The sequence below is a fragment of the Gopherus evgoodei genome, chromosome 2 (assembly GCF_007399415.2).
Source record: "Gopherus evgoodei ecotype Sinaloan lineage chromosome 2, rGopEvg1_v1.p, whole genome shotgun sequence".
NCBI lineage: Eukaryota > Metazoa > Chordata > Testudines > Testudinidae > Gopherus > Gopherus evgoodei.
Window position 1 is genome coordinate 74982721 of NC_044323.1, and position 21095 is coordinate 75003815.

General features: G+C 38.9%; 1 protein-coding gene across 3 annotated transcripts in view; it reads left to right on the forward strand.

Moving 5' to 3' along the window:
* Positions 1–21095, forward strand: part of RBMS3 (RNA binding motif single stranded interacting protein 3) — a 580573-nt gene that overhangs the window by 531283 nt on the left and 28195 nt on the right. For all 3 annotated transcript variants that reach the window (XM_030551002.1, XM_030551001.1, XM_030551000.1), the window contains one exon: positions 3868–3978. In XM_030551002.1, coding sequence (XP_030406862.1) covers positions 3868–3978 — 111 coding nt within the window. The remainder of the gene's footprint in view (positions 1–3867; positions 3979–21095) is intronic.

Consider the following 21095-nt stretch of genomic DNA (forward strand, 5'->3'; position numbering starts at 1 on the left):
TTCAACCCCTCACAGGGAGGTAGAATTGTTTGTCAAACTGCTATCAGGAATGCTTGCTCCTTTGACAAATCCAGACAACTAACCCTTTGTCCTTTTTCATTATTTGAAGGACATAAATGCTTTCCCTTGTTTGATTTTGTTATCAAACAAAAAACATTTTAGTCCCACCCATCAGCCTTGCCAGCCCACAGGAGGTTGATTTCCATGCTAAATTGAAGTATGCAGTTTTATCTGAAGTACTTTAATAACAGTCATGATTGGGATCCCAGGCAATCCGTAAATCTCACTGAATTACCAATCATGGTTTAAAGATGTTGAAATGGCCTTTAAAAAATTGCTAAGTAAGTCCCTTTCCATGCGTGACACACAGGACAAGTGTAACAGTTTGACAGTCTGCTCCATGCTGATGGTGGATATTCCCTGCAGAAATTGTGAAAATCTAATCCTTAGAGACAGCACAGCAAACCTAAGTAACTGGCAGGCACTAGCAACTTTATTTGGCAAAGACAGTGGTAAAAACTTCATCATTAATTCACCTGCAGGTTTGGGGTTTTTTTGAACTAGACTTGGCCTTTAATAGAATTGCAGCCTATTATGGTGTTTTTCTATATAATTTACAAACTGAGTAAACTCAGCCATCCAGAGATGTTAACATGAAAAACATGTTCCCTTTAGCCTTGCCACTAGCCAAGTGGGGCCCGTGAGAGGGCACATACTGTAAACTGTGAGTAAACTAAATTACCTTGCATGCAAGTGGCAATATGTGATATGAGATATTGCTGCCTTCTACAGCTAAATAAGCTGGATACAAATGGACTTGACAGCATGTTTTATGAAATGCATTATGATTTGGAGACCTGGTGTCTTAACAACCAGACGGTATTTCCTTAATTAAGTATAATTTTTTTCCTACGTGATCACAAGAGGATTAGGCAAACTCTGGTGAATTAATGGACTGGCAAATGCATATAGTTCTCTGCTCTAGGTAACTGTCAGCTTCAAGCTCTTTAAGTTGTCTCTGTCTGATGACTTACGATCAGAAAGCTACAGATCCTTGCGTTTGCCCCACCCCTATTTCTAGTGTGCTGGACAGTGTAAACTTTGAGAAGATAACGTTTGTGGTCTCAGTAACGAGTAATTTCAAAAAAAAAACAGTTATCTCCAAGTATATTTCTTTCTATTGGATATATATTTTCCCCAAGACCTATATTTTTAAAAATAATTTATTCACAATAACTGTGTTTTGCTTACTGAAAGAAATATTTTCTACTTAATTTTTCCACTGCATGTCTGGCACTTGTATTTACAATACTAAATTACAAAACTTTCCTTGCTGCTGTCCATCCTTGATTGCCAGGCTCCTAAATTTATACACTGGAGTAGCCATCAGTCTGCCATATCTGTAATCAAATCAAGTTCCTCCAATCATGCCTTTTGCAACAGAAATATCAGAAAGGTGAGCTAGGCTTTTACTGTCCTTGGGAGCCTCCCAAATTAATTGCCGCTGCTACTACTGTTGAGAGTCGGGTCTTTCAGTGTGCCAGACAGAGCTTTAATTGATCAGCCACACACATATGCTCTGGGAATGCATATGTGCATTTTTGCATGTCCTGTTGTAGTCAGGAGCTAAAATCATCCATCACTGATGTCTCTGAGGAAATAGGCCGTAAGAGAAAACTGCTTGCAGAGATGCCTAGAATATTTTTTTTTCTGTTAAACTCAGTTTAAGCTTTAGTGTTTTGACACACAAAAATTGCCTGATTCTGGGTTCTGACTATAATTGCATATTTTCATGAATTCTTATTATAACCAAATAACATACTTCAGATTCAGGGACACATGTTTCAAGATCTCAAGTTCAGGAGCGGGCCTGGAATCCCAGGCTACGTGAAGCTGAACACCTGGCCAAAATGCAGTTTCCTAGAGCAAGGTGCTACTGCAGATTCTTGCTTTGAATCTCATATTAACTGATGAATGGGCTTATCTTACACCCAAAAGGTTTACTAAGGATGGATTCTCTGACATTTGTTAGTAGAAAGAATAATAAAAAAATGGGTTACAATTAGGGCTATAGACAGAATAGAATGAAGGAAAATAATATCATTTTCTGTGTGAGGAGGAGGAGGGGAAGATCAAGATCTGGTGAAGAAAATATCTGTGATGAAGGTTTGTAGAAACACTGATTTTGAGAGAGTTGTTCCAACCAAGGTGAATAGTGGCACTATTGCAGTTAATTTGAATAAATTCCTCTATTGTAGTTTCATCTAAGTTAATACTAAATGCAGCAGCCAAAAATAAGAAGCAAAAATTGGCGCAAACAAGAAGGATTTGAAACATGCACACTAATAAGCCTGTTGATATTTACTGGAATTCATACTGGAATATCACAACTATTCTTTGGAGATTTTTATGTTTCGTATAGAGTCATTTGCTTCATTTCTCTAGTGACTAATACAAACTTGTCCAGGGATCAGTGAGATTCTCAAATCAGATATAAGCATAGAAGAAAAATGTTGGCAAGGACAGAACAAGTTGATTGGCATTCCCCCTAATTGTTTTATTGTTTATGTGCAGCTGAAAATATGGAAAACCTCACTTCCACTCTCATTCTTAGAAATGATTTCCAACCGTGCAAAATAAATGTGAGGTGTTCACTTGAGAACCTATGACAATGGCTTTTAGAAATTATTGGGGTTTTTATCCTTAATGCTGAATTCCCCTGTATAGATCTCGGTAAAAATATTTAGACTTTGCAATATCTTGATGAAGAAAGGAGACAAACATGTCATATTAATGTCACAAAAAATTTCGCCATTTTTTACTGGCTTTCATAGTGTCTCTGAATATGTTTTTGCAATGTATTCACAGACGCACAGAGTGAACTATGGAATTCATATTGAGAGAGAGCTGGAAAGATCTGAAGTTATTTACCCTGGCTTAATTATCTTTATAGCCTGTATTGTGGTCTACCAAGTTTGTGAGCCTTGTCCATCCCTTACTAAGGAGCACAAGGAATGGAATATGTTCTGACTTTGGCGGAGAAAGAAGGAGCAACTCGCACCATTCTTGAGACACCTACTTTAGCCCATCCAGGGAGTAGAATTTTGCATTTGGGAGCTCCGGAGGGAACCATGTGCAGCTTTGGGCAAAGCCATGAGTGCACTGACATGGGGTCTTTGACTGCTGATGAAAATTACAGAGCAGCTCTCCCTAACAATTCTCTGTTTGGCATTCTCTCTCTCTCTCTCGTTTAGGGTCTTGTTCTTGCCTTACCTTGTGTCCTGTTTATTATTGACCTCTTTGGTGCCATGCAATGAGGGCAATGCATTTAAAACCTGTGTATGTGTATTTTTTAAAATAGATGTTGCTCCCATAATGGTTGTCAACAACTAGTTTTGCTTAATCGCCTTGAAAATGTCACAAACAAGGGTTCTTAAGAGGAATTGAAAAAGCCAGGTTAATTATCATTATAGGCTGACTATATCAGGGACTGAAGATTTTAAAAGCCAGGAAAAATTGGGGACATATATGTGGTGCCTCTGAGTAAGATTATTCCATATAGGATATGGAAAATGTAAATGACAGGCATTTTGCCATGTACAGTAGCATTCACTATAGACAGACCATATGTTTTTGTTAGAAGCAGTGAAGCCAAAAATGACATTTAATTGGAACTGGCATAATACACCCTCACTAGTCATATATGTGTGTCTTGGTTGTCAGTGGGAACAACATATATTTCACATGACAGATATATTAGTCTCTTTTAAGATTAATATTAAGCATTAGCCAAATTCATTCATTTAAAGAACACTGATGACTTTTTAAAAAAATAAATGTTGAGGTGGAAATCATGTGTATTTGCAGGGTGCTGTGATAACGCCGACAATGGACCACACTATGTCAATGCAGCCAGCAAGCATGATGGGCCCTCTGACCCAACAGATGAATCACCTTTCCTTGGGCACAACAGGAACGGTAAGTTCAGATAATATGCTACATTTTTTCTATTTTACAAAATGTTTTATTAATTTCTGAGTTCTCATGGTCATTTCTGCTCACTTGAGTTTCCAGTACTTCATTCTTTTTATTTTAATATTTCCATGGCTCCTTTTTTTCTTAGCATATTAATTTTTAACAGTTACATAGAAGATGTAGTATACTCTTTATATGAATTTTTCCTAATATTTCACTCATGGCACTACAAGCTTTTTTAACTAAAGGAAAAATGTAACCATCTTTAACAAGACACAGTAATTCATTCTATGAGTCTTGCAGTCATTTCTTTGGCGTATGGCATATTTGTTTCTTCCTTATACCATTACTTTACATACTTTATTGTGTCATCTTTCCTTCCAGATCTGGTTCAAGTTAATTCCAACCTCGGTGGTTTTTTTCCCCATTTTTGTTGATATATCAGGTTTTATTCATCTCTCAGGATGCTTGAATATGTTGGTTCATCATTCTTTGCCATCTATTTTATATGTTTCAGCCAATAAACAAACAAATAGAAATATGATCTCAGTGCTTTTCTCGCTATTCTTCTTATTTTCCTTGGACACATGAACCTAAGGGAGGCTACCATGGCTAGTAAGAATATCTGTATGTGAAATTGAAGCCTTGATTGGCTAGTTAGATAGCTCCCTGGCAAAGAATGCCCAGATGCATTTTAGTTGTCTTTAGAGTTTGTTGATGACAGATCCATTTTACTGAGTGAATTAAACATGTATTTTAAAAGTGCAGTAAGGATATGTTGAAGCAGCTCTTGGGACTTTTGTCCTTTGTCTCTCATTGACATTGAAGAGAATCATGCAGATATAAACCCTTTGGATGACTTAGAAAATGTTCCTCTAACAGTCTTCATATAAAACCAGGAAATTCCCAACTAATGATCTGTGCTAACACCAAACCACTGCTAGTTTCCTTTTGGTTGCTATTTTGTAATTGGATCAGGTGCCATGACCAGATGTATTATATTTGCTATTATTACATAGTATGATACATTTTATATTATTTTATGATAGTCTTTATGTAATGATACCTTTGCCTGTAGAATGTGCGATATTCATTGACAGCAATATTCTAGCATTCTGAAGCTTGAGAAGGTTCTTTAGTTTATTTAGACCAGTGTTTATGAATCCCAGGCCATGAACCATGGGGACTCCAGGCCTGTTAGAAAAAAGAACTCTACTCTGATTATCGGAACTGAATCACATTTTATGATCAATCTAAAAAGTGAATTACAAGTTTCTGTTGTGCTCATATTTTTAAATTTGTCCTTCAAAAGTTTGCAATGGAGTGCTATAGTCACTGGATATCGTTCAACCAGCTTGTTTTTCAACAAACAAGCCAAAAAGTCATAAACAATTCTGCTTCGTGTCAGCAGCAATTGGTCCCAATTTAATCTAAGAGCTTCCAATATGCAAAAAACCCCTTCTGCAGCCAAATCCACACGATGGGGAAAATTCACCCCTGGTGCAGAGGCAGGGCCGGCTCTAGCAACTTCGCAGCCCCAAGCATGGCGACAAGCTGTGGGGGGCGCTCTGCCACTTGCCCGTCCCGCGGCTCCGGTGGACCTCCCGCAGGCGTTTCTGTGGACGGTCAGCTGGTCCCGCGGCTCCGGTTGACCTGTCGCAGGCTTTTCTGCAGAGGGTCCGATGTTCCCGCGGCTCTGGTGGAGCTGCCACATGCGTGTCTGTGGGAGGTCCACCGGAGCTGCCTGCTGCCCTCCCAGCAACCAGCAGAGTGCCCCCCGCAGCGTACTGCCCCAAACACACGCTTGGCGCGTTGTGGCCTGGAGCCGGCCCTGTGCAGAGGGCCAGCATAAGTTTCTCTGGATTGACTGAGCGCCAATTAAGGGCTGGCCTGATCCCTGCTGGGAAAACAACAACCCTGAAGTGACTAGCATTCCCTATGTACTGTGGAAAATATCTTGTCACTGAGTCCAAGTAGAGTAAAGGGCTGCATGTAAACTGACGAGTACAAGAAGCCGTAAGCAGTGAACAACAAGAAGTTTTATTGGTCTTAAAAACCCAGGAAAGATACCCCATATTCATGAGCACCATCCACTAGCACCTTATGTATTAATGATCAACTATTTACATATGTTTAGATATCTCTTCTACAGAATACTCCTGTAACAAGAGATATTGCATGTAAGGCCATAGTGGTGGTGGGCCAGGAGAGTGTCTGTAAATCTCTGTTTACTCAGATCCACTGGTCCCAGTTCCCCTTCCATGGAAAGCACAGAGCTACAGCAAATACTCCAGCCCACAGGCAGATATAGTTTGGGGGGGAAGAGACTACTGAGGGGGGCTCCCCAGCAGCTTTACACCATGACCCTGAGTTGTGGGTGTAGATTTCACCCCCTCGCCTCCCCCTGCACCCCCCATGCTCTGCACTTTGTCCATATTGAACCTCAATACTCATTGAAAATATAGTTGACAATAGTGACAAATTTGATGGTAGTTGTGCTGCTTGGATCACCTGCACATATCTGCCTGGAATCAGGAATTGAGCAGAGAATATCCCAGAGGTCACAATTCAGCCTTATTTATATATATTTTTGTACATATCTCTTCACTTAAAAATAGCAAGAGATATTTGCATAGGTGTGCTGACTGTGCAAGTAGAGGAAATCTAAGCGTAAATAATGTCACAATTGTGACAAAACTGAGAAAACCCTAAAAATTCTGATTAAGGCTGACAATCCCTCCTCAGCTACTGCCGGTATATTAACAAGGAAGGCCCAAGGCTTAACCTAAGGATACAGAGATGGTTTTAACCCTGAACGTTCCTCTCCTTTACCAGTTTATTATAACCTTGGTATATATTCTAGCCTCGTTTTCTTTATATAATATTTATCCACAATTAGCTCTTCCCTTCAAATGATACATTATTGAGGTAGCATAGGGAGTAGGTCCACTCTTTATGGAAACACTGAAAGAATAGCATTAAGTGTGTATTTAATAATATATGGATGCTGGAATTGTTCCATCATCAGCCTGTCACTCAAAATGTGTCTAACACAGCCATTGAACTGATCTCTGTTTTGCAGTTTAATAAAAGTAATGATTGATAGCTTGAGTGGAAACAATATAAAACCCTTTAGAAAAATAAAACTGTGCAGCCTGATCACAACTTTCAGGACTTACAGTGGGGCTCCTTTTACATTGTCAATGACACTTTCAGCCATCAGCAGCACCCATCTACCATTTGAAGGGAAACAAATATTTGCCATATATGTCCCCTCTATAGCTCATTCCTGACGGAGGTTTTATGGTCATTACCTTGTTGCTTTTATTTCCAACGTGCATTTAAGGTAATGCTTTGGTTCCATTTACATCCCACATCCTGAGGCAGCATCTCTCACCCCTCCTATGGAGATGTACTTTTCTGACCATTTTGTTTTCTGTTTTGAAATTGCTTCAGTATAGCCCTATTTCGTTTGAAACTTTTTGGGGCCATGCCAATGGGAGAGTGAATGGAAGCCAGCTTCTAGACTGAAACTGCTAGCTCAGCTGTGCTTTTTAATTGTTCTTCACACACTCAGCTGGGCCGTTTTAGCTTTTGCTTGCATATTTAAAAGAAAATAAGCAAAACTTGCAGCACAAGCTCCTGATTTTTCTTTATAAACTGTACATTTGTTTAATTATTCTGGATACTTATGTATAAAATGGTCAGTTGTGTATAAAAATGATGTTAGTTTATCTCAGGGCTCTGTTGATATTGCAAACCATCCTAACTCTGCTTTCATGGTTTACAATGTCATCAGAAATCCCTCAATGGAATGACAGGTGTGTTATTCTGCTACATAATTTCCTATCTCTTTCTTTGTTAGCTATTTCTGTTGCCACTAGAGCTTGATGATATCTCTAGAACCTCTCAATGGAACAACAAGCTTATTACAAGTTTCTTATCTGTTATTTCCTTTGGATACTATATGGTCACTGATGATTTACAATGTCACCAAAGGCCCTCAGTAGAATAACTGGTTTGTTAAGTTTGTTTGGTTTTTTAATCATCAATTTTCTTTGCACATACTTTGGCCATGAATACTCTATGATGTCACCAAATTCCACTAACGTTCAGAGCTTTGTTACAAAATGATCTTCTCTATTGTTTTAATAGTACATCACGTGGTCCCTGACTGTTTATAGGAGCAACATTTCAGTACAATCTTTTGATTTTGATGTTAATCAGGTTTTAATCTTGAAGCTCTTTTATTTTGTTTGACTGTTTCAGTTTGCTTGGAGAATACAAGACTGGGCCAATAGCAAATGAAGCTAAAGTATTGTTCAGGCTGGTACTAAGTAGATCACCCTTGTCCATTTTCTCAACCTTGGTCCTGGACAAATGAAAATGATTAGCAGCATCGTGCAATTTTGGGAAACAGGTTTTTTCAGAGAGAAATTAATCTGTTTGGAAAGGTAAAGACTAGGCCAGGGGTTCTCAACCTGGGGGTTGGGACCCCTCAAGGGGTCGCGAGGTTGTTATATGGGGGGTCGTGAGCTGTCAGCCTCTACCCCAAGCCCCACTCTGCCTCCAGCATTTATAATGGTGTTAAATATATTTTTTTAAAAGTGTTTTTAATTTATAAGGTGAAATCAGAGGCTTGCTGTGTGAAAGGGGTCACCAGTACAAAAGTTTGAGAACCACTGGAGTAGACTAATCTCTGCACGGGTAATGTAAAATAACTAATAGTGCAGTGAAAGCCACTTGGCTGCTCCTATTAGTCTGTTCTATAGTTTGAAATAAACAAGGGGATAGTCAATGAAATTGAAAGTCACCAAATTTAAAATCAAAATAACTTTTTGATGCAGCAGCTAATCAATCTGTAGAATTTGCTGCTACCAGATACTCGTAAGACAAATAGGTGAGCAAGGTGTTTAAAAATAGAATTGACATTGATACGAATAACATTTGCCATCACAACAGCTAACTAAAAAAACCTAAAAGAGATAACGTTTCTTGTGGTTCAGAATATGATCACCAGCTGGGGATAGCAAGGAAAGACATTTTTTATTTAGAGCTGAGTAAATAATACATTGCAGGGTTTTCATCTCCCTTTTCTCTTCAAAAGTGCTGAGCACCTTAAGCTTCCATTGACTGCAAGCTGCTTCTATTCAGATGTCTAAATGTGGGTTCAGGAACCGACATTTAGCCACCCAGCTTTGAAAAATTTGGCCATGGGTCACATGACTGATTTGTTTCTGTTCCCTTACTGGTTGAGCAGAACTCTTAAAATCCAGTTCCTGGTGTGACTGCCGCATTTATGAGCTAAGCATTCACTTTCGAAGAGCATTCTACACTATAATATTTGCCTACAATGTGCTTTGTTTCTGCAAACACTCCTTCCAGGAAATTCAGTAGCTAAACTATTCAGAGAAAAGGAAAGTTAAAAGGGGCACAAACACAGATAATGTGGATTCAATTTTTGATTCAATGAAACATACACAGAACATTCTGAAGGTATTTGTTCAGTACCTCCATCTGCAACATTGCACAAATGAACAGGTGCATCATTTGGACTCTTTGCCTGCCTCTGATGCATCAGCTAATGGCCATTACTGGAGGCAGGATTAGCCCAACCTAAAGCCTCTTCTCATGGAAGAATGCTGGCCCCTAGATGATTGTGATAAAAAGTTAAATTGACATATGGAGAAATGATAATGCAAATGCAAATCAAAACATTGAAATAATGGCTAAAATGTAAGAAATTGATAAACATTTTATTTTCATAACTGCAAATCTGATACTATAAGAGCCAAATGTGTTCAACAGGCTTCAGGTGTCTTGAGTGCTCAGAGGCTAGTTTCACCTATATGTCTTTGCTGTCATGCTATTTATTGTTACTAAAAGTGCCCCCGATAGAAAATGCGAGGGGCCATTGAGAATATAATTCAAAGTATTCTCTTAAAAAACATGTACATTGCTTAGCAATAGGCACGTACCTCTTAGAAAAACTCCTTTATATTAAAACACATAGAGTGGATGCTGAAATGCATTAGAAATATTGTGTACAGCACATAGTGACTGATCTAGATTATATCCTGAAAAGGGTCACCAGTTTCCATACATGATCTTCAGCCATACCCTCTGAAATTGTTGTTATATTTATTACTGAAGTGCCTCAGGGCCAACCACGAGTGGGGCCCCATTGTGCTAGGCACAGTACAAACACAGATTATTAGACAGTCCCTACCCCAAGAATTTACAATCTAAATAGACAAGACAGACACAGGGTAGGGCAAAGGGATAGAATGTACAAACAGTGTGTGATCCTGCACATGTCATGGATGTTAGTACCCCAATTTGTTTGTTCGTTTAAAATTTTTGGGTGGGTTTTGGTTAGGAGGGGACTAGGTAAACAGAAAGCCAAAGAAAGGTGGTGTGGGGAATGAGGACAGGGCAATGGGAAAAGAGGGAGGAGAAGAAAAATGGTTGAAAATAGCTTTGTGTAACCATTCATTTTACACATGCACAATCATTGAGCTGTGAACATATTCACAAGTCCTGAAATCCTGGAATGGACTCTGCCTTTGAGAGCAAAAAGCAATACAATGAATGAAAGGAAGATAGTGATCAATCTGCTTTGCAGGTTGTGTTCTCTTGACGTTAGATGGTTCTGGAGTTGAACTGCTTAAATGAAACCTTTAGGACGACTAGCTCTTGCCTTCAAGGTATGTCTTACCATTGGGGAGATACAGGAGGGACCACAGCGCTATTCTACTTGGAATTTTGACTGAGTCATTGATGACATAATAATGAAAAAAGCATTTTAATGTAGAAAAGCAGAGACTTAAGGGACATAGCAGTCTGCAAATATCTTAAATGTGTAAGCACCAAGGAAAGAGAGGAATTATTTAGTGTGGTACACATTGGTATAACCGTGAATAATGAGGTAAAACTAAGAAAATTTTAGCTTGATTATCTTGCAGAAAATGATAATGTATTAGAGTTTGGAATAAACATCTAAGGGAAATGGTGGGAGCCCATCACCTGGGATATTTAAAACCAGAAATTGTACTGCAGAGAACTATCAGGGGTTGGCAAGGAGATGGGCTAGGTGGTCTTTTTATCTCTAACTTGTGTTCTTTGTTGAAAAGAAATTATGTGACTCCAATATGAAACTAAGTAATAATAAGGATAGTTTCTTTTTTCTATTTTTCATTTAAGTGCTGTAATTTCAAAAGATGATGTACCATTTAAAAATGTTTTCTGAGCACAGCGTACCAAAATCAGATAAGAACTATAAGCCAAAAGAGTGTTTTTCTTTCACCAATTGGAGTTTAGACAACCAAAAAGCAGACATGCATTTCAGCCAGCTGTTCACACTGCTAACTCTGGAAAGCCTTTTGCAGTTGAGGCTAAGTTGTTTCACTATGTGTTAAGTGAGTCAGTATGTTTACAATTCACTTTGTGGATGATGTGTACATTTCAGTAAGCAACACATTTTTGCCCATGCTTGTGTTCTGAACAGAAAAATATGAATTGTATCCCCAGTGGCTTTTCATAGGGAAAGCTTAATTTCCAGGCACATGACTTCATGGAAACATTAGCTTATTGATGCTGTGGCATTCCTGAAGGTGGGACAGTCAGGGCTGGTGCAACCATTTAGGCAACCTAGGTGGTCACCTAGGGACCTGGGATTTGGGGGGCACCATTTTCTTCGGCAGCGAGCGCGGCGGCCGGATCTTCGGCTGCCCTGATCACCACCGACATTTAGGCGGAGGGAGCTGGGGCAGGGGAGCATGGGGAGGGCTGCATGCAGCAAGTAAGGGGGGGGCAGCACGCAGGGGAACTCCCCACCCCAGCTCACCCCTGCCCCGCCTCCTCCCCGAGCATGCCATGGCTGCTTCACTTCTCCCGCCTCCCAGGCTTGCAGTGCCTAAGCTGATTGGCGCCACAAGCCTGGGAGGCAGGAGAAGTGAAGCAGCGACGGCGTGCTCCAGGTGCTTGTGCGTAGAGCAGGCGTGAGCTGGGGCGGGGGGGTGCCTCAGAGCAGAGGGGGTAGCTGCTGCAGGGGGGCAGGGCACAAGGTGGAAGTTTCACGTAGGGCACGAAACATCCTTGCACCGGTCATGGGGACAATGTGACAAGGGGAAAATGCCTACTGGTTGTACTGTGGGCGGAATTGAAAAGGAATGATATTTGCATCATCTCTATTTTTGATGTTTTTAAATCAGTAACAAAAATGACATAGTCTCTATGTAGCTTGTCTATCAAGGCATAGTGCCAGGAACACAAACAATATGCCATTGAATTCCACTGGTGTTCATTGCAATACGGTGATGACCCTTTTATGTGGCCAAGATACTGGTGGTCAAATGTTTAATTTTTTTCTAAGAGAAATTACCAGACTATAATACATGTTTGAGGTACATTTGTATGGCATGCTTCACTGCTGATGTCTTACTCACCTGGAAGTACCATCCTGTCCAGGATCAAGTAATTTAGGATGCAAGGTCAGATTACATGGGTTTTCTGTGGCTGTATCCACTGAATTATCTAGTAAGGGTGCAGTCTTACCAAATGGTAGTTTATGCTGATATTTTGTGCATGTTGGGATTTCTGCTTGAAATTCTCAAAAAGTCAGAGCTTTGCTTAAGTGGTTTACGGTGCCATAGGAAGTCGTTGATAGCAATAACCTCTGTGCCCTCAGATGATATTTTATTATTTGTGAATTATATGAGATTCAGTCTGTGCTATGTAGCTGTGGAATCCTCACAGTCCTAAAAGACTCAGTTTGGAAGTACCATTATAACCAATTTTTACTATAAAAAGGTCAGTCGGTGCATTTCATTAAACTGTAGTGAGGGGTTTGAGAGCAGCTGTATCAAGTGAATTTCAGAGTTTGCTGAACTGAGTTGTTTTTCTAGCAGGTAAATAACTTTGAACATGGCAGTTTTATGTCGTGTGACACATGAGAGCTGCACCACCCTAGGGTGAGTTCAGGGAACGGTTGCACCTCCAAGAGGCACGATCCTTCTTTAAGCTCCCCTGTGTTCAGTAGGAATGGACAAGGTGCACCATTCTTTTGAATTTTCCACTAGCCACTGAATGGGGTATGTAAGGAGACGGGTAAGAAGAAGTGTCCTTGACCTTGCCACCTTACCAGGAACCTGCCCAGTCTTTCTGTCCTGTCTCTTCCAACAAAATGATAATTTTCTACCATACAGACCTGGTTATCTTCAAGGCCCTCTCTCCCCTATTCTATCACCACACTGCTGGTATTGGCAAGAATGCCCCCGTTGACTGTCTGTAGGACTGACTTGCTGTGGGGTGACATAGCTTTCTTAGAAGAGGGTTGTTGACTCTGGAATTTGCTTTTTTGGCAGCAAAGAAGTGTCACAATTTTAGTCTTTCTGGCATAATTTTCCATCGTAAACATTTTCCAGGAAAATTAATTCAATTTTTCAGCCAGCTGTAAAGTTTGGTGGTAATTAGTGTATGGAGCAAGACATAGCTGTTAAACTAACATTTCAATGATAGCAACTTCACCTGTGCTTGGCAAGTCGTGGTAGGTTGTGAAGCGATTAATAGAAAATAAATAAATTTTATTCAGAGTATATTGGCTGAACAAACGAGTTTCCTTTGCTTTATTTCTATACTACACATCTGTGCTACTATACCTGCACAAGGATAATGTCCTTCCTGAGATTCCTTGGACTTTGTTTAAAACTAAATCTAAAGATCAAAAATGTATGATAGGAGACTTTAAAGTAATTAACTTGCAGCAGAAGGTGAGGAATAAAATGATGTATTTGAAGGTTTATAAATCCACTCTCATTAATTTTCTTGTAAATTTCAAGATCAATGTTACATTTTCATGTTTTTCCGAGGAGAAAAATATGAGCTGATGCCCTATGGCATCTATTCAAGCTTAATTTTAAAACTAGGAATCTTATTATATTACATATTCTATTGGATATTGATACCAAGAGGTAATAATGTAGTATTGCAATTATGCGTTGTTACTACTGCCTACCTAAGTATATCTCACAAAAGATTGCAGTCCTGTTCTTCCCAGTATAAAGAATATATGTCATAGGCTCCCTCATGCATAACAACTACTTTCAAATAAAAATTAGAAAATTAGAAATAGAATGTTAAAGAGTAAACAGTGTGTGCTGGTTTGGTGCAGTGGCCTAAAGGATTAAAGCACCTCTGGACCATAATTATTCCTTGGAGACCTTTGCAGAAGGAGCCATGCCCACTGCAAACTGCGACACTGCAACAACTACACTCAGTTCTAAACCTCTCTTGTGTAATCAATTCCATTTAGCTAGCTGTGGCATTTTTATAGGAACTTTTGGTTCAAACAGAACCAGCACACATTGTCTGGGGATATTGTTTAACATTCTATTCCTAGTTTTCTAATTTTTATTTGAAAGTAGTAGCTATGCATGCAGGAGCTTATAACATATATTCTTCATACTGGGAAGAATGGGACTGCAATCTTTTGTGATATATACTGGCGTAGGCAGTAGTAACAGCACAAATTACAATTTATATTTTCAGAGCTCTGTGGAACTAAACTAAGTAACTCTTGTAACACCACTTAGGTAGTCTCAAGGAAAATGAGCTGCATACTGTGGACTGTTTCATATTTCATGGACAGTAGATTCTACTGAAAACCATCACAGTGGTTTAGTGCAGATCTTATAACACAGAACATACATTTAAGGGAAGGGCCAGATTTTCAGCTGAATTGGTGTAGTTCCAATGAAGTCAATGGAGATTACCAACTTACGTCAGCTGATGAGCTGTCCCTCATTAAGAAAAGGGTAGAAATTACCTATTCCAGTTAGATTTGACTCGACCTCTTACCTCTTTAGTGTATCAGAATTTGGAATTTAATCTACTTCCTGTCAAATATTTGTTTTTAACTCATAACATCAAGGGATCCTGACTGCAATTCAAAATTTTTAAAAGAACTAAATCGTGGTAAATGATTAAAATGTTTTGAACACCAGCATTAAAATTCATCATGAATCTCATATGTTTTTACATTTTTATTCCCTCAGGTCACTAATCATACTGACAGTGCTGTTCTTTGGCAGCTGTATTTTTTTCTCTTTTTTTGCTCTCTGTTTTTCACTTCACTTTCCTTGCATCCTTTCTCATGATCTTTCACCATAAGCAAAAAAGTTCCAGTCCTCAGGCCGGAATGATAGTTAAGCAGCTGCTATCTCAGTTTGCACAATATATAATCCCTTCAGTGCTGGAAAGGGGAGTTACTGCTGTACAGGTTGGCTGACACGCTTCCCCAGAGGCAAAATTCATCACCTCTGAAATCAGCCAGTCACTGAGAGAACTGTGCAGACTCCCTCCTTCTTCCCCAAGAGCAGCCAGTCGCCTACCTTTTAAACATTAACCCTATTGATTTCTATTTCAGCAGAAGCTTAGGTATACAACATAACATACACAGGTCATTAGAGGTTCTTCTTTGTAAGGTGATTCTTGTAAGTCCTGGGGCCTTAAAAGTATTGATATAAAGTCATTTCTTTAGTAGAAAAGTGGCCACTTTGTCATACTGTTTGTCACATTCTTGGAGGAGTGCAATTATGGCTTTGTCGACTGCAAATATTTTCCCTGCACTTCATCTTGTTTTTGAATGTGGGTTTTACACAGAAAGAAAACAGAAAAGGGGACATTTTGCAACAACACTACTGTCAGTGTAAAATGAAGATGTCTGAGCTTCTCAGTCAGTTGGTGTGCCATATGGCTAACGCACCAAAGCCAAAGAGTTTGTCAAAGAACCGGAAAGTACAACCAAACCCAGGAATAGATCTTGCAAGATCCCAGTGGGAAGAGCTATCCACTAACTAGGCTGTGGTTTTAGAACAGAACAGAATGTTTTGACCCACCCTGATTGCTTGACCATATGTGCTAAAGTACAATTGTGTAGTGTTTGTCTTTCTCGCATTAGTGGAGCAGAGAGACCTCCAGTGCTTACTGATAACTAACATTAGGCTGTGTAGTATCCTTTACATTTAAAGCTCAAATGAAAACTACAGGCAATTGGATATCAATAGAATAGCAGTAGGTGGGCTTTTTCAGCTTTCATGCTTATTTTTTCCCAGACTCTCTGTAATGTTCTTGTATTACCAGATTAACAGAGTCTGTTTTTTTCAAGGTCACCCCTGATCTGCTATGCGAGAAGAAATTTTCCAAATTTGAAAATGCAGTGGGTTTTTTTTGAATATTTCTTATGTTTTTTTCCCCCCAAACCATGGAAATAGCAGGCTTTTAAACCCCCAAAACAAGTTGATCTCCTGAGAATCACGCCTTATCGACTCTCAAATATCTGCAGGAGAGCAGAGGCTTGACGAAGGAAAACTAGACAAGTTTAATACTGAAACAATCTCAATGGAGGTATGAGATCCTCCCTCCTACAGGCCTCATCACTGCAATCATAGGACATAATAGCCTCTAAATCATTAGATTTTTGGCATCTCAGATTGCAATGGTCTACCACATCAATGTACATTTGAGGAGACATGGTAGTGATGGCTGTTTTTTGACATGCAGCAGCTATTTATAGTATTAATTGGAATTAATGTAGTATAAATTACATGTATACTACATCTATAGTGTATTGTGAATGTGCTTAAAGGATTTTACCCTGTCTTAGAATATGCACCTCTGATTCCATTGACTTCACTTGTCACTTGGGGCACGTATCCTACAGTAGCTTCAGGCTTTAAATGAAAAGTCCTTTAAAAATAAGTGAATATAGGTCTCCAAGCTTCAATTTTTCAACCATTTACAATTTGTAAAAGATCCTACTCATCAGTAAAGGTTACACATAGATGGAAGACACCTTATTGGACCATCCAATCTATCTCCCTGCAAATAGAGAAGTGGTCTTTATGGTATATTTTTGACTGAATGTCCTTTAAGATTAACAGATCAGTGGTCTACAAAACCCTGTTTTACTTCAGTTGAAACCATTTATGAGTGCACAGAAGTGCACACACAAAAAAAGCCCATAAAAACACACAATCTTTTTTCTCACTTAAAAAAACCCGAAAAGGTCTACATTTTTTAACTTGCCCTTGGGCTGAGATTTAGTCAAGTTTTTAAAGTTCAGAGCAAATTTTTACCACCCTTTTTACTTTACTCCCTTCCAAGCAATGGAAACACTGATCAACGATTTTAGTATTGTAATTCTGGTAGAAGTCACTGTCATACATTGCTTGAATGAGAGTTGACAGTGCTCTTAGAAATATGACAATACCTCTGCCCTTGATCAGTGCTTGCCATTTAGAAGTTTTCATTTTGGTAATTACATTTTTCCCAGATAGTGGCCATAGTCATTGATCATACTAATATCATTATAACTGATTCCCCTATAAGTCACCTTTTAAAGACACTTTCTGGCTTTTTCTACCTTATTCCTTTGTAGTCACAGGATAAGATTTCAATATTTTTTGTCTACCACTCACCTGATTGATTACCAGTGCCACATACTTCCCTTTATATGCCCTAGTAATATACACATCACATTCTTTCCCTCAGGGATCTTAATCAGAACAAGTAATGGCCTTTAGCTTTTCTCATTAGCAAAATGGAAAAGCACCATACCCAATCCATTAGAAATACACCATGGTAATAAGAGCTTATAGAAAAATGGCAGCATGCCAGCAGACACAGGATCGGTTTACCTTAAAGGATTTTCAGCAAAATATGTCACCTTTTCTGTCTGGCAAGCAAACATTTTGAGCCATAACTTACCGCATCTGTCTGTCAACAATTTAGCTGGTATCGCTTAAGTGCTGTGTGGAGAGTTCTGTCAGATAGAGAACATTCATGAGGACGAAATATGGGTATTTGTAAGTGTATTAATGTCTTCCCCATTGTTACTTTGCTCAGTGGTTTTCTGCATTTCAACTTCCTTCACCCGGGATTGGGGTTTTTTTCCTCATTTTTCTCAAAAATCGAAACCTGAATAAAACTGCAACAAGAACAGCCATTGTTACCTACTCTTCTTTCAAGCCTTTACCTCAGAGCTGCTCCTCTTGTGCTTTCTTATTTTGTTTTGGTTCCCCTCTAAAATTATTTACAACCAATACACTGAACTTTGAATTTGGAGAGAAGACTGATTAATTTTTTTAAGACTGTCAATCGCAGTTAACTCACGAGATTAACAAAAAAATTAATCATGATTAAAAAAATTAATTGCAATTAATCGCAGTTTTGATCACACTGTTAAAGAATAGAATACCAATTGAAATTTATTAAATATGTTGGATTTTTTTCTACATTTTCATATATATTGTATTCTGTGTTGTAACTGAAATCAAAGTGTATATTCTTTTTTATTACAAATATTTGCACTGTAAAAATAATAAACAAAAGAAATAGTATTATTCAATTCACCTTATAAAAGTACTTTAGTGTAATCTCTTTGTTGTGAAAGTGCAACTTACAAATGTAGTTATTTTTTGTTACATAACTGCATTCAAAAACAAAACAATGTAAAACTTCAAAGCCAACAAGTCCACTCAGTCCTAATTCTTGTTCAGCCAATCACTAAGACAAACAAGTTCGTTTACATTTACAGGAGATAATTCTGCCCTCTTATTGTTTACAATATCACTAAAAAATGAGAACAGGCATTTGCATGGCACTTTTGTAGCCAGCACTGCAAGGTATTTACATGCCGGATATGCTAAACATTCGTATGCCCATTCATGAATGCCCAACATTCATGCTTCAGCCACCATTCCAGAGGACATGCTTCCATGCTGAAGACGCTCATGAAAAAAATATTGCATTAATTAAATTCGTAACTGAACTCCCTGGGGGAGAAATGTATGTCCTCTGCTCTGTTTTACCTGCATTCTGCCATATATTTCATGTTATAGCAATCTTGGATGATGACCCAGCACATGTTGTTCATTTTAAGAACACTTTCACTGCAAATTTGACAAAATGCAAAGAAGATACCAATGTGAAATTTCTAAAGATAACTACAGCACTCAACCCAAGGTTTAAGAATCTGAAGTGCCTTCCAAAATCTGAGAGGGATGAGGTATGTAGCATGCATTCAGAAGTCTTAAAAGAGAACACCCCGATGCGGAAACTACAGAACCCAAACCACCAAAAAAGAAAATCAACCTTCTGCTGTGGCATCTGAACTAGTGTTGGTCTTCACTGCTTTGGATGGTTATTGAGCAGAACCTGTCATCAGCATGGACACATGCCTCTTGGAATGAGTTGAAGCATGAAGGGACATACGAATCTTTAGTGCATTTGACACATAAATATCTTGCCATGCTAGCTACAACAGTGCCATGAGAATGCCTGTTTTCACTTTCAGGTGACAATGTAAACAAGGTTTAGCTCCTGGAAATGTAAACAGACTTGTATATCTGAGCGATTGGCTGAACAAGAAGTAGGACTGAGTGGACTTGCAGGCTCTAAAATTTTGTAATGTTTTATTTTTGAATGCAGATTTTTTTTGTACTTAATTCTACATTTATAAGTTCAAATTTTATGATAAAGATATTACACTACAGTACTAGTATTAGATTAATTAAAAATACAATTTCTTTTGTTATTTTCAGTGCAAATACTTGTAATAAAATATAAATATAAAGTGAGCACTGCACATGTCAAGGTTTTTTCCCCACTTTGAACTTTAGAGTTCAAGAAGTGGGGACCTGCATGATTACTTTTAAGCTTAATTACCAGCTTAAATTTGGTACGCTGCCACCAGCCGGAAGTCAGTGTCTGGCACACTTTCTGTTCCCCCAAAACCTTCCCCAGGGAACCCAAGACCCAAACCCCTTGGGTCTTAAAACAAGGAGAAATTAACCATCCCCCTCTTCTTCCCCCACCAGTCCCTGGTGAGTTTAGACTCAATCCCTTGGATTCTAAAACAAGGAAAAATCAATCAGGTTCTTAAAAAGAAAGCTTTTAATTAAAGAAAGAAAAGGTAAAAATTATCTATGTAAAATCAGGATGGAAAATGCTTTACTGGGTACTCAGATTTATATAGACTAGAGGGACCCCTCCCCCAGCCTTAGATTCACAGTTACAGCAAACAGAGGTAAAAATCCTTCCAGCAAAATATGGGTGTTAGCATAAAAACCTCCAAGCTTAGTTACCAGCTTGGACCTGGTAATTGCTGCCACCAGCCAGGAATTATACAGTGCCTAGCTCACTGTGGTCTCACCAAAACCTTCCCAGGGGACCCCAAGACCCAGATTCCTTGAGTCTCACCACAAAGGGAAATGACCCACTTCCCTTCTTCCTCTTCCCCTCCAGGTGTTCCCTCCCTGGGTTCCTGGAGAGATATACAGATTCAAGCTCCGCGAATCTAAACAAAGGGATTTCACCCTCCCTGCTTCAAGTCCTTGAAACACAAGTACCGAGAGATCTAACCTCTCTCCCCCCTCACCCAGAGGGTATGCAAAGTCAGGTTTAGTAAATCTAACACAAAGAGACTTTCCCCCTCCCTTCGTTTCTTAGCCTTAACCAGTGAAAAACACTCAAACAGGTCTGAAAAAGAAAGCTTTATATAAAAAGAAAGAAAAAGGACATAAAATGGTCTCTGTATTAAGGTGACAATATACAGGGTCAATTGCTTAAAGGAAAAAAAAATGAATAAACAGCCTTATCCAAAAAGAATACAATTTAACACATTCCAGCAACTACACACATGTAAATACAAAAAAACAATATAAACCTATTGTCTTACTATCCTTGTACTTACAACTTGGAAACAGAAGATTAGAAAGCCTGAAGATAGAAAAAACACTCTCAGAGCCGAGAGGGCACAGACACAAGACAAAGAACAACGAACTCACACCCAAACTTCCTTCCACCCAGATTTGAAAAAGTCTTGTTTCCTGATTGGTCCTCTGGTCAGGTGTTTCAAGTTACTGTTTGTTAACCCTTTTATAGGTGAAAGAGACATTAACCCTTAGCTATCTGTTTATGACACTCCCCCCCAGCCTTAGATTCACAGTTACAGCAAACAGAGGTAAAAATCCTTCCAGCAAAAAAACACATTTACAAGTTAAGAAAACAAACATAAGACTAATCCGCCTTGCCTGGCTATTACTTACAATTTTGAAACA